This window comes from Dromaius novaehollandiae, chromosome 2 (genome assembly GCF_036370855.1).
Source record: "Dromaius novaehollandiae isolate bDroNov1 chromosome 2, bDroNov1.hap1, whole genome shotgun sequence".
Taxonomy (NCBI): domain Eukaryota; kingdom Metazoa; phylum Chordata; class Aves; order Casuariiformes; family Dromaiidae; genus Dromaius; species Dromaius novaehollandiae.
Window position 1 is genome coordinate 113,378,449 of NC_088099.1, and position 14,551 is coordinate 113,392,999.

The following is a 14,551-nucleotide window of genomic DNA, read 5'->3' on the forward strand; positions in this document are numbered from 1 at the left end:
ATCTAAATATGTTGCATCATAGCATCGATCTCATCTCATGTATTTGAGGAGATCATGGAATGTAAAAATCTAATATGTGAGGCCATTATTTTAAATAGCTGAACCAAATTCTTAACAGGACCTTTCTGACCACATTTGTGTTTTCCTTCAGTCGGTCTGATTACTGACATAAGCCTAGAAAGTTTTGTATGAAGTAAAACCAGTGCAGAAAAATTCATTCAATTGTTCCTCTCCCCCATAAAAAATATTAAAGGAAAGGGAGAAAAAGTCATTAGATAAATCAGACAAATGTGGCAGAAAGACATCTGTAGAATTCTTGATCTATGTTGCTTAATGTTTTAAAAGAGATGGGACAGGTTTTGCTAGGGTTTTTTTTTTTGTTTGGTTTGGTTTGGTTTTTGCTTCAGAGCTGTCACCTAAGTTGGTTTTGACTATGAAGTGAAAAACAAGGAAAATCAGTAGTGAAATGATGTTCCTATAATAAGAACCTGATTTATTTGATGCCTAGAGAGCTAATTCTTAATCTTGGCAATAGTGCCCTCTAGGGTGTGACATATGACTCCCACAATGCTTCTGTTGTTTTTAATTTAGTAGATAGTTTCTGATATGCTGGCACTGGCCCAGTTGCACACTTTGGCTTACTGCAGCGTCTTTCCTTCCCCAGAGGATGCCAGCTTCTTTCGGAGGTGACGCCAGATGCTGCATTTGTAACATTGCAGTTCCTTGAGTGAACACTTCTAAATAAGTGCGGAATATTATTTACTTTTTATTTGATTTTACACTTCTTTGTCCCTTCCTCCAGGATTGATGGAATTTCATTTCTTACCATCTGCTCCTGTGGTTGCAGTTTCTCTTCAAGGTGAAAGAGGCCTCAGCAATAAACAGTCCTCAGTGCCACTGAAAACAGGCAGGACTTTGCTACAGTCTCTTAGCAGGATTAGCAAGAAACTGGCCTGCCTTGCATACTAACTACGGTTTTGTGACCTGGCATCTCATCAGACAGAGGGGATTAGAGCTAAGTAGGTGGGGAGGGGAAACAAACTTGGAAAGATGCCAAACATAGTCCTTTTGATATGTTGCCCTACAAGTGCCAAATGGAAAGGCATAACCACGGCGGGACAGCTCAGTGCTATTTTTCAGGATCCGGTCTGGTGGTGTGCTTACCTTTGAGAGCTAACTCGGTGTTTAATCAGTGAGATGAACCCAGTGTCCTGAGATGTGCATATGAATTCCTTTGTAGTTTGTTTGCTTTTAAAATAATAGTAATTATGATGATGATCATTATTATTTTCATGATCCAAAGGACCAAAGTTAATGGTTTCATTTATACACAGCGTTCGCTTCTCTGCTTCCTATCTATTGTTCAGGTTCCTAGGATAACCAGTTTATTTCCAAGGATGACTTTCAGACCACTTTTTTCAGCTATGCAAACAGCTTCTCTGCTCAGCTCTCATCCCGTTGAAGCAGCCATGTGCGGGGTGGCAGGGGCTATGTACTATCTCTGTGAGAGAGCTTTTGCCAGCAGGTGGAAACCCACAAAGGTTTGCCTCTTTTTGCTGGCTTTGGAAATCACCTTCACCAGCATGTTCCCTCTTAGGGGAGCACTTCCTAAGCTGTGGCAAGAATTAAAGCTTAGGCTGGGACACTGCACCTGATTGACATTGATTTCAATGTGTGTAGGATATTTATGTGTGTCTTCAATCACCTCACGGGGAAAAGAAATCAGTTCTGAAAGGACAGCAAACTAAAAATGCAACATCACAAGATTATCAATGGGACAGACCTTAAATATTACAGCACATGAAGATCCTGCAGCAAAAATCCAGCAGAACTACTGTAATCCGTGGACTATGTTAAGATTAAGCTTTTGTGGTTCTAACAAGATATATCATATAGAACGGAAGGGCATTTGCAACCTTTTTTACTTGAAAACCTGAATATCATTTTGTTCCTCAGCATGTTTATGAGAACTTGCAGAATAATTAATAGCTATGTACCAGCGTAGGCAAATCTACTAAAAAGAAAAGCTGATTCTTTAACCCCTGTGTCTCATTGACCATGAATAATTTAAATTTTTCCTTCTTTTTCTTGTCCCAACCAAAAATTGAAAGTGTGAAACCTGTTGCAGGAGAGATTATAGTTCAGATATCCAGTTTACTTTTTAGAAAGTTTTAGTCTGCAAAACATGAAGAGTTTAGAGTGCTTGACTGATTGTGAATTGCAGAATTTGGTGGACAATTCAGCAGTAGTTCATATTACACTTTACTTGAGCAGCTCATTTGAATGCCAAGTGTCATCATCTAATGAGAAATTTTGCAAGGGATGTATTAGTGTGAAAATGTGTTGGTCATAAGGACCTATTAGGTGAGAATATGCTGGGAACGACCTACAAAGCACTTTATTTCACACTATGGATATATAGTACTTAGTACCTGTTTTTCCTGAGTAAAAAATAGTAGCTGTATACATACACCTTAAGCTCTTATGGTATATATATTAGGATTTCACAGTCAGTGTTAAGCAAATTCTCATGAGGGTTATGGAAACTTCCAAACAGTTTTTTTAATTATATTTTTTCCTTTAAAAATAAAAATACTGAATTATCTTTTGTATTAAAATAAATATTGAGTACAATTCCAGAAAATCAAGACCATTTGAACCACGATTTGTCTTTAATATGTTCTGTTGTATGCGAGTGTTGCAGAGAACTTAAGTTCTCACACTTGGAGCTGCCTAATCTGGGTATAGGTTATTGTTGGAAGTTTGAGCAATAACTCCAAAGCATTATTATTTAATGAAGTTTAGTTAGTGCTTAGTTTAGTTTTAGCTTTGAGGCATTTAAATTAATCAAAATTAAAGATTTTCTCGTGTACTTTTTTCTATTCTGAAATGGAAAAAAACTCAAGCAATTTTTCCGAAATCAGCATAATATTTATCTTTCATTTAATGTTGCATTAACATTTTGTTGTCCTTGTGTACCTCTGGAATTAAAACATTAGCATTTAAACATGTGAACATTTTCTGTGTTTCCCCCATTGCCCACTGGCTATTTCTGTTTGCTGTGATGATAAGCACTTTTAATTGGTACAACAGACCCACACTATTCCCCTGGTGCCTGCTCTACACCCCACAGTAGATCTACAGACCGTCTCCCAAGGAGCAGTGTTCCCTGATGGCATCAGCCCATAAATTAAAGGAGTGGGCGTTCAGGAGGGGGAAGGAAGTACCTTCACGTAAGAAGTGTCTTTCTAAAGGACTTAGAGCTCTGATTGATTAAAAACATTGAGTCAGCTTCATTGAGCGCAGAGGGCTTCACAGTCTCCCACGATGCAGAAGTGAGGGGTTTTGCGGGCATTGTGTGCTTGGTGCTTTCCCACCCACTTCCTCTTGCGGGGCACCCCGGCCGTCAGCCGCGCTTTCTCTACAGCAAGGCAGTTGCTATGGAAAGGACCCAAAATGACATGCTGATAGCTGCAGGTTAGCTAGGAGGTTGCTCCTAATGAACAGAAGTTATTTTGTGTGGCTGTGGAGTTTTGCACCTCAAAGGAAATTGCAGTTGCTTTTGACAGTTTTTTTTTTTTCCAGAAAGCTAGTGAGGGTGTATATTCCAAAGGTTTAGCTGACAAATCTAACAAAGTTCACTCAATTCTAGTCTTTTGCGGGGTATTTTAAACAGAGTGAAGTTTCTCTGTGTTCCCTTTCTAGATAGGTAAGACAACAGTTTTTAAAAATGTGGTGGTTCCTAAGTGCTAATGTTTGCCAGGTCTGCAACGTAGAAAGATTTTCTTTCAAATCTAATGGAAAGACAGAAAGGAACTCCAAGTTCATGTAAATTGAACATTTCACAGCTAATCTGAATCATTGCTTCGATTTATAAATGAGGTCTCTAAACTGTCAGCAATGTCTTTGTGCTTGCAGGAGACATTTCCTTCGCATATTCAGAGCGTGTTACTTGTCACTGTCAGCTCAGCACAGTAGCCCCTCTGGGCTAGCTGAAAAGGTTCACTAAGCATTAAGTGATCCCTTAACCTCCCACGGAGGTTTCTGTCTTTCTGTTGGACCTGTGTAATCAACTACAGGGCTGGATTACAAATTGGGGGGATGATTTTTATTCTGTGGTACCAAAGCCAGCAGTTCTGTACTCAATATTCTCCTAAATGCTGTAGTATGAAATGTACAGAAATTTTATAGGTGGGAAGTTGCTTTGTAATCAGTCTGTATTTAATTTTTGCCATTAATAATGCAGTAGTGGATAACCAATTCCCATGCTTTATATTTGAAAATTAGTCTATAGAGCTTAAATTGCTATTGTTATTGTCCTGGCGGCAGAAAGGAGAACCTTAGCCGCAATGTATTTCTGTAGCTCTGGGGGGATTCTCATTATGTGAGCACCAAAATGTGGTACCACTGAATAAAAATTTCTGCTAGAATGGGCTACTAGCAACTTTCTTTGGCCACTTTGGGCACCACAAAGTCTCAGAGAAATTGCTTGTCTTCGAACAGAAGACTCCCAAGTAATACTATGTGCCAAATTACCTTTTCCCTTTCAAACTATAAACCTGAATGTTAATTGGTTAAAACGGATCTTCAAAACAAAAGACAAATAGAGGGAAGGGTCAAGTGATGGTTGGTTTGAGGAAGAAAAATGAAGAAAACTCTCACTGGCTGAGGCTGAAGGCTGAACATCAGACCATTTAGATCACACTTACGCAGTCTCAGCCATCTTGAAACTCATGTGATGCCCATGAATGCGCCAATGCTGTTCCAGTCTGAGGGGAGAAATCCTCGATTTCTGGAGTTACTAACCAGGTGGCTGGCTTTCTAGGTTGAAGTCTGGAAGGAAGTGCTTTGGATTCAAAATAATATGGGCTTTTTGGCTTCCAGGAGGAGTTCTGCTACCCTGTGGAGTGTCTCGCTCTGACGGTGGAGGAAGTCATGCACATCCGTCAGGTGCTGGTGAAGGCAGAGCTGGAAAAGTACCAGCAGTATAAAGACGTGTACACCGCTCTCAAGAAAGGGAAGGTATGCCTGCACCAGTGGGGGCTCCGAAGCCTGTTGAGGGGGGCCAGCCACGCACGCCTCCCGCGCACGTTCCCCTGACAGCAAGCTGGGAGCTGCAGTGTGAGCTCACTACTCAGATCCACTTGTTTCGCATGGTTTATGAGAGAAAAAGCAGAAATACTCACCAAACATCCCCCTAAATGTATAACATATGGAGCAGTTCCCTTAAAATACATGCTGAAAACATCAAAGCTTTTTGTGGAAACAGCTTATTTGTTTAGATCTATAAAAATGCATTAGCATTTGCAGTAATCAGAGCATATGTGTGTGTGCATGTTTTAATGTTTGCTGACCAAAGTGTTTTTGGTCCCCATGCCTTCTGCAGTGTTGCTCAGCATTTTTATTACAGAAAATAGAATTACAAGTAGCAGTAAGAAGTTACAGCAGGTTTTTTTGGTATGAATCCTCTGCTTCCCCGAAATCAACAGAATCTTCCCTAGCTTGACTTGTTTCCCGTTTCTAGAGTAGGAACACAGTTATATTCTGTGTGACCCTGTAACAAGTTTTCTCATGTTACTGAATTTAGTGGCGTCTGGTTAAAGATTGGGTCTCCCTTCTTGTTTTGTTTGTTTGTTTGGGTTTTTTTGTCCATGCCTGGCTTCTGTCTTTCAGCTTTTAAAGCCCAAAAAGTGAGCTGCCTATTCAGAGTCTCCAGGTCCTTTGAGATATGTCTTGAGGTCCCACCTCTCTGAGGCAATGGACCCTGCAGGCAGGGCGCACTGTGCTAACCAGCAGTTTGAGCTTTGCAATGGCATTTTTGAGTTACGAGTATTTTAAAAGCAGTCTAGAGAACTGCAAGTACTTGAAGATCAAAAGAATCCTAAATGTAAGTCCCAAATCTGATTTCTTGCTGACTTTTTTGTGAACCAGAATCTCAGTAATAGTCTTTAAATTGGCCAGTGACCTCTTTCCATTCCTAGCTATGAATCCTTTCCTCAGTAAGAGCAATAACTCCCTTTTAAAAATAGTTCTCTTTTAAATATAGTCTCTGACAGCTTTTGCTACTTGCATCTACTGATTTCTGTCTGTGAATTGTTGGGGTTTTTTTTTCATTTGTCTGGTTTTTTCTGCATTATGAAATGAGCAGAAATATTTCAGCCTGGTATCTGAAGGTGTGTTAATTCATACCGCTGATCGGGATTTGTGAGCTGTAGCTCTGACATTCGGAGGTCTGTGTATCAAGCAAGGAAGGAATGAGAACCTTCAAGAGAAATAAAGCAACATGTGACCCAAGAGGAAGGTTTAATTTTAGAGAAACCAGGGGCTAATACCTTTTTTTTTCTGTGAACTGCAGATTGGTAATTGGTATTTACCAAGCAGTGTCCTTCCCCCCCCCCCCCTTTTTGACTTGTGCTTCTTGAACATCATCAACAAATCTATTTTGACTTCAAAATATATTTTAACTATAGGGCTACCTGTCTAATATATGTAGATTTATTTAGTAGATTTAATATTTTTGAGGCAGAGGGAACCTGAATCTTAAAAGCCCACCCATTAAATTCAGCCATTGCATATTGTCAGTCTATAAAACTTAATAATGAGGTTTTATCAAATTCCAGAGTAAGTAGCTTTGTTTAATTAACTCCTGCTATTAAAACCGTTCATTTTTATTTCTAAACAAATTTGTCTAGTCTCACCTCCCAGTCTTTGGATCTCAGTATGTCATCTTGTGCTTCATTAAAATGCTCTTCATTGTTCATTGCCTTTTCTTCACATAAATGTTGTTAAGCTGTGATCCTTACCTCCTTTGGATAAACTAAATAAGAAGGATTTGTTATTTCACTGTAAAATAGGTTTTCCTTAAGTAAGGTTGCTATTATCGTTCTTTCCTGGACCTCCTCTAGTTTTCAAGAGCATAGGACTGGGAGAAAATCATCAAATGCTACCATAGGCAGCCACTTGGTGTTCCAGAACCTGATACAGACTGTTAGGAGCAGTCTGATTTCCAGCCCAAATTTATTCATGGCTGAACTTAAGCCCATTTGTTCTTGTGGTCCTCAGTTCTAATAGTTACTCTTCCTTGCTGTCGTTACTCTTACTTTGCTGTCATTTTTTCTATAGCAATGCTATAAACACCGATGAGGGAGGAGTGAAAATAAGCAATTATTTAATTTAGGCTGGCAATTAAAGGAGTATTTCTAAATATGTAAAGATAAAATTCTGGATCATTCTTTTCAATATCCTCTTGGAAGTGTGGACCCCAGCACTGGATGCAGTGCTACAGTTGTGGTCTTACTGATGGCGGCTGATAGATGAACTCATCATTGTGCAGGACTTTGTCTAAAATTGTGAACTCCTCTGTTCTTCTTCTAGCTCTGCTTTTGCTGTCGAACAAGAAGGTTTTCTTTCTTTACCTGGTCTTACACTTGTCAGTTCTGTAAGAGGTAAGTATTTGATATCTGTAATAAGTAAGTACCATCTCAGAGTGAAATATAAAGATTCGTACATCAGAAACCTCCCAATAATTCTGCTGCAGGATGTTTATTGTTTTTTTATTTATGTAATTGCAGCTGAAGTTAAAAAAAAAAAAAAAAAAAAAAAGTATGTAAAAACTGTTCCCACCTAAGTGCAGAACTACTTCCTTAGACTGAAAATCTTTGGTAAAGTGAGACAAACGCTCATTTATTTTTTTTTATGCTCATGGGAGGGTGAGGTAGATTTTATTCAGACTCCCCCATCAACAGCTCCAAAGTGTCTATTGTTGGGGAAGATATTTCAGGACAGAAGAATATGTTACCTTTTGGATTAGTTTTCGGGGAAGCGGGGAGAGGGGATGAATTATTTGCTGACAAAATGAAAAATCTTAAATTAAACAGTGAGACAGTAAGTCTGGAGATTCGTGGAATTACTGATCTTCTTGTGCCATTTACCAAAGGATGTTCCTTTAGAGAAAAAAGTGTTACTTCATTTTCCCTGTTTTGTTTTTAGCTGTTGTTATTGTTTAGCCCTTTTATCTTCTGAAGTTAGTATATTCAAGAAGCTTTAAAAATAAAAATACTTTTTTAATGGGATGGGGCAGGATTCTAACTCCTGAAAACATTCATCCCTTATTATTGATTTAATACAGTTTTTCCAAATTATATAATTCATGCTCTCACTTTCCTACACAGGCCTGTATGCTCCCAGTGTTGCAAAAAAGTAAGTAAATAAACGTATGGTTTGTCCCTTCTTAAAAATCTGTAATCTTTGGTAATGATGCTTCACGTGTTCCTTTGGCTGTTCGCCCACCAGATGCGATTGCCGTCAAAGCCATATTCCACCCTCCCCATCTTCTCACTGGGACCTTCAACCTTGCAGAGAGGAGAAAGCTTCATGAGGCCGGAGAAACCCTCCACCAGTCACCACCGATCGCTGAGGAGCATGCCTAGGTGAGAAGCACCCATAGGCCTCATCTGTCTATTGGAAATGCTTCCTAAGCATTTAATCTCAAGCTATAAATCATTAAGAAGATTCTGTCTACCTGTTTCGTAGTTTTTAATGTTTATAATACTTCTGGTAACCTTTCTGAAGACTGAAAAAACATGTCTCTTCCATTCACTTTTTTACTTATTTTCAGAAGAGTAATACTAACAGTGTGACTTGAGCCTTTTCACATTACAGGTGAAAAATTAACATGAGACTAGCACAGTTGAATTCCTGCAGTACCTCTAAAATATATCCTCAATATTTTTTTCCCATGTGAATAGAGTCTTAGGAGATAAATCTCACATGCTGGAATCACTAACTGAATGGGAATTCAGTTGAAATGTCTTGCACAAATTTATTTTCTAGCCATTAATTTTTTCATTTTCACTTTATCAAAGTATCTGTTGGTTTTATACAATCACTCTTTTTGAGATGATGTACTCCTTCTGTTCAGAACCCTCTGTATAAATCACTTGTGCTATGATGCTATGTCAAAATTAAACAGATGCATCATCGATTTATGTTTGTTAATAAGATTAGTTTGGCTAAGTTAAACTTTACATCTGCCTTCATTTAGTCACCCTGCAATCTTACTGAACTAGATAAAAGCTGTCCTCTCTACTGCTTGACCTCCCTGGGACAGGGAGAAACAGGATTTGAGTCAAAACTGTTCTGTCTTGCATTTTCCAGCAGGCCTGCCTTGGGGCCCAGTAGCACGCTGGTAATATATGAGATGGGTCTTTTGCCTTTTAGGTTGGCCTCAAGGTCCAAATCTGTGGATAGGTCACATGAAGAGCTACAGTTTCCCAAAGAATTAATGGAGGACTGGAGCACGATGGAGGTGTGCGTGGACTGCAAGAAGTTTATTTCAGAAATCATCAATTCAAGCCGACGCAGCCTCTCTCTGGCCAACAAGCGAGCCAGGTTAAAAAGGAAAACGCAGTCTTTCTACATGTCATCGCCAGGAACCTCTGAATACTGCCCATCTGAACGAACTATCAATGAGATCTGAGCCTCGTGCCTTTTTATTTGCTTTTGTTTTCGTGAGGTCATTATCCACGAGCAAGGTCACTGAGACTGGATTGCCATTCCGTTGCTTCGTTTCACTTAACGGCTTGAATTTGCATTAGCTCACAGGATTTCCTGCTCCGAGGGTTTCCAGAGACACACAGTGCTGTGTTTGTATCTGTACAGAATGATACGCAACGGGTCAGCTGTTTGCACTGGAAGAAAAACAGTAGTTTGAAGTTGTTGCCTCTTTTGTATGTGTGCTTTCAAACTAGAAAGCCTTTTCTTGCTTTCAGTCTTTTTTTAACCATTCTTTGAATCATTTTTCAGGAGACGAGCTGAAACATATGTTTAAAGGAGATCCAAATCTAACAAGGTGTCAGTGTCAGCACAGTAGCAAACAGTAAGTCTTGTTGGCATTACCAGCCTAGTAATGCTCGCATCCTAGTTTCGACAGCACAGGGTTGTATCGCGCACCACCTACCTAGTGTGAGCAACTGTGATCAAAACGATCTTTCTTCGAACCGATTTTGTTGCTCTGAGATCAGGGTTCAGCAGGGGACTTTACAATCTCTGTGTCCTTGGGCAAACATATCTGACGACGCCGTTTGCCCCTGTGGTTGGCTGTTCCCCTGCGCTGCTCCACTTTCTAAGCCTTAGTGTACTTCTAAGTGTCTCCTGAGCGGGTTTTAGTAGTTTACTTTCTATCTTGAATGTACGATGATGATGATGATTAGCAGCAGTAAATTTTAATAGTCGACAGAGTTGTACAGACTATGGGGAGGATGGGAAATAAGGGAGGTTCTAATTTTAACTGAATACCTGTAAAGTTGTTTTTGTGGTTACTCAGAGAAGAAAGGTGGGTAAGGTGTACATTTGTATTATAAAGGAACACTAATACTGCTGTAATTACTTCTGACAGCATATCCACTGTTAACCCCATTTTTCTGGGGTTTCTAACTTGGCTGTAGAATTTAGTATTCTGCTGAAATTTGGGACAGTGCTGTCTCAGATTGGGAGCATTCTCTTTTTATTTTTTGCTTTTCTCATTCTCTTTTTCCCTGTTTAATTCACTCACAGGAGAATGCTAGACTAGATGTTCCTGTAATGTTACAATGTTAACTGACATCACATGCTTTTTTGCACTTTTTTATATTCGAAATAATTTTTTTTTAATTCAGGCATAGCCAGAGTTTAGTCTATAATTTGATCGTTTTGGTATTTAAAAGCAAGTTAACATAGCCAAGTTATTAATACTTGAAAATCAACTACTGTAACTTTTTCATAAAATTTTTAATACCCTGAGGCATATTAAATATCTATATAGCAGTGTATTATAGAGTGACATAGCAGAAAAATTTCAGATCTATTTATTAACATTTCTATACTTCAGATTAATGAGAGATACCTCAGAACTGCTCCAAAGTAGCTGGGACTGGATTCACATAACTTGATTTTAAATATGTATGTATCCAAACAGACCCTCCTGTCCAAATCTTGTGCATTTAAAAGCCCCGCGGAGGCCAGATTCCCCAGGAGGCCCTGGTGCTGCGGCTTGCCTGGCCCCTGGGCAGGAGCTGCGCTCCGGTTCCAGTGCGGGTCTCCTCCTGCTGCCCAGGGCCGCAGGATTCCCCTTCCAAGCGTATTTGCAGGTTACACTGCAGTTTTCAGAGCAACCATTTGTGTATATTTAAGCTAATTGGAAAAGCACATGCAAAAGTCTCCTTAGACCTTCCCAGGGACTCATCCATCCTTATTTTTCTTTAAACACCTTCTCAGAAAATGAGAAGTTTTGCATACGCAGAGCTTGTTGAAATAATGTTTTAAGCTCTGACTGAAGTGACGCAAACAGGAAAAGCAGGGCTCACGGCTAACTCTCCCTCTTTTGCTGTCCTGTGTGAGGTAAGGTGTCTTGGCCCTCCCTTTGGGTACCTCTGGAAACGTGTTTTGCATGTTGAAGCACCTGGAGTATTGGAGTGAGATAAGGCTGTAGGAGATGAGGACTCGCGGGGGGCAAGTAGGAAAGGTCTGCTGTTGCTGGAGGGTTGCCTGATCTCAGCCACATCAGCGCTTTCTCTCGTTTCTGTGCCAAAACCAGGCCTTGCATCTGCTGCACAGTGGTCACATCAGGAAAACTAGGCTCAAAGAAATACAAAAAGTCTTACTTTGAATCTGCCCTTTCTTACAATTTTCTCCTGAAAATGCCCTGGCCACATGTTACAATCAGTCACTCCAATTCAAGCCACTAAGGTGCAGGATATCCAGCATGCTTATTTTAACCTTGAGAGGAGGTTAGGGCGTTGCAGAGCAGGCAGAATCAAGGACCAGGTAAATCCTGAGCGTGCAAAGGGAAACGGGTGCCCGCTGCACGCCAGAGCCACCCACGAGAGGCGCCGGCCCCTGCATGGGAGTCGCACTCCCTCTGCCACCTCGGCAGTGTCTCTGTCTGGGGGCGGCTGCCCCCCGCGTCCAGCTAGGCCTGGGGGCAGAGCACGAACCTCGTGGGGCTTTGTTGCCCTCGGACACCCAGCAGCGCTGGGCTCGGAGCTGCGCAGGGCAGCGCGCAGACCCCGAACGGTGAGGTGGTCGTACGAACTATGCCTGGGTGTTCACACGGCGCTGCTGTGGGGCAGGGAGTGGCCGTTCACGCCCACCTCCCTTCTTGCCCTGGAAAAACCCTCCGGCCTGCTGACACAAGCCCCAGCAAGCTCCAGAAAAGGTGCTGCAGCGGGCTGCCTCTCCGCTTTTGCTCCTGTCCTTCCCTCTGCCACAGCTGTTCCGCATTATGCTGGCATTTAATTCAGCAAAGGAAAAAGCAATGGGTTTGTCGATGATGTAAAGCCTGGAGGAGCTCAGCTTGCTCTCTGCCTGGATCTCTGCGGAGTGGGTTATTTTTAGCTTTCCATCTCGCTGCTTGTGCTAGCATCCCAAATCCACTCGTCATTTGCCTGTGTACCTCACGGTGCTGCCCAGCATGTCCTGTTTATGGTCAAAATGTCACATTCATGTCAGAGTAAGAAATCAGAAGCTTGTAAATATGTGTAATATATTTATTAATATTTAGGAAGTCACCATCAGTCATGCAATGGGAATTGACTTTTCCAAGACATTTTAGAAAGAAAATGAGTCCTATTTATATGTGTGTTGGCTATTACCTTTATTAAAGCTTTCAGCCCCTTCAGACAGTTTGCACTCCATAGGCATTTTAGAGTGAATTACTGCTGAAAAGAATGTGGGACTAGCACAGTGAGGTCATGTCCATGAATTTTGAAAATCTTTTATTTTTCTAGCTGTGTTAATATGCCCAAGACCTGTTTAAGTATAGCAGTAGAGACCCAAGGAGTCAAAAACACCACTGGCAGTAACAGTCTTGGTATTTTGTATATGAACCCCGTTGTTGAGAATGTTCATGGTGACAATACTGCTTATGGGGTTTGATGTGCCTCCCCCCCATTATTTCCTTTATATTGGGGGCAGGGGGGAGGGAGTGACGTTACCTGGCAAAAATAAAATACCTTTCCATTATAGCCTTTGTCTGTGTTTGTTAATTATTCATGTGTAAGCATATGTAAAAGTTCTCACCTTTTCTTTTTCATGTTTCTATAGTTTTGTAAAGATCAATCAGCTGTTTCTTTTGACAAGAAGTGTTAATGAAAATGGTTGAAGAACATTTGAACACTGGCTGGGCTGCATGAAGGGAAGGAAACATGTCAAAGTGTTCTTAGAATAGCAATAAAACTGCTTATGTAACCCTGGTGATATGATTAGCATGTAGTGATCATTTCTAGCCAAATCCCTCTGTTACAAAATTGTTGTTATATCAACTACAGGAGCTGAGGTGAACTTTCCTGCATGTATCACAGGCTTTGAATAATCTCCATCCCTCATCTTTCAGACAGAAGCACTGGAAACCTTTTGGAGAATTTTTTTTTTCTTTTTAACTAGAAGCAGGGAGAATCTTTCTATCACCATTCTAGTGGCGTTCCCTTTTCACTTTCAAGCGCCTCCTTTGTCTCCCTGGAAAATTCAGGATCAGCTTCTGTGGTTAGTTATTGGCTGCATGTTGTATCATATAAAAATAACTGAAAAGTGCCAACTTCAGACTGTCCTGATTGCTACCTTCATGCTTCATCTCATCTAGCAGCTCTGTACATCTTTTAGGAATGTCTCTCCTGTGAGTGTGGTCATCCGTGAAGGGGTGACACCACACAGGCGTCAGGGAAAGGTGCTGAAACTGTGTGTGCTCTGGTGCTACAGTACAAGGACTACGTTTATGTTACTATAAAACTTAATGGTGTTTCCATGTTCATAACTTGGACCTGCCCTGCTGTTTTGTTTTGTTTTTTTCTTTTTGTATATAGGTATCTTAAGATAAATCTGGGAGCACTTATGAATATTGATTCCAGCTATAAAAATCTGTTCTGTTGTTTTTGTCTGATTTTTACTGAAGTGCTTCAGATTGTTTAGGTACTTCAAATTACTATTTACCAAAATTTCCCAATAGGAAAGCAAACAGAGAGGGGCGTGTGTCAGGCTCATGTACTATAGTAAGGTGCAGACCCTGTGTCCTGACCTCTAAGTGCAGGTCAGTTACTGTTGCCCTCATGGCAGCTTGAGCAAGTCAGGGCCACAGCCCCTCGGTGCAGGGCCTGCAAGCTCCGGCAGCCTGGAGAGCACCTGCGAGGCAGAGAGGGAGCCACAGACCTGTTTGTTCCTGGCTTGGCACTGAAAAAAATCCCAGTACTTGTCCCAGGGTCTTCTTACTCAAGTTTATCTCAAGTAAGCTGCAAATCCTTCTGTGCTGCAGTTTCACCACCTGCAAAAACAGGGACTACAAAGTGGTTACAACTGTTTAAAGAATTTGGAGAGCTGCTGATGAAAGAGTTGTATGAGTGCTCAGTGTTAGATCTCATATTAATCTGAAGTGCAAGGTCCCATCAGCATTAAATACTTAAAAACACCTAGCACCACTATGAAAAGTTAACTGATTTCTTTATAGTTGAAACGTTAAAACACTTTGCTAAGCAAGGATTTATGAATGAATTTTACAGTGTTAGCACTCAAAGAATGTCATGGC

At 40.7% G+C, this 14,551-nt stretch overlaps 1 protein-coding gene across 2 annotated transcripts in view; it reads left to right on the forward strand.

Annotated features, from left to right (window-relative positions):
• Nucleotides 1-13,233, forward strand: part of SPIRE1 (spire type actin nucleation factor 1) — a 123,866-nt gene extending 110,633 nt beyond the window's left edge. The window contains exons 12-17 of one of the 2 annotated variants that reach the window (XM_026094330.2): nt 1,368-1,541; nt 4,885-5,022; nt 7,375-7,445; nt 8,172-8,199; nt 8,293-8,429; nt 9,220-13,233. In XM_026094330.2, the coding sequence (XP_025950115.2) occupies nt 1,368-1,541; nt 4,885-5,022; nt 7,375-7,445; nt 8,172-8,199; nt 8,293-8,429; nt 9,220-9,478 (807 nt within the window). In that variant the 3' untranslated portion in view covers nt 9,479-13,233. The remainder of the gene's footprint in view (nt 1-1,367; nt 1,542-4,884; nt 5,023-7,374; nt 7,446-8,171; nt 8,200-8,292; nt 8,430-9,219) is intronic. The other variant, XM_026094329.2, reaches the window with a different exon arrangement.
• Nucleotides 13,234-14,551: the final 1,318 nt, after the last annotated feature.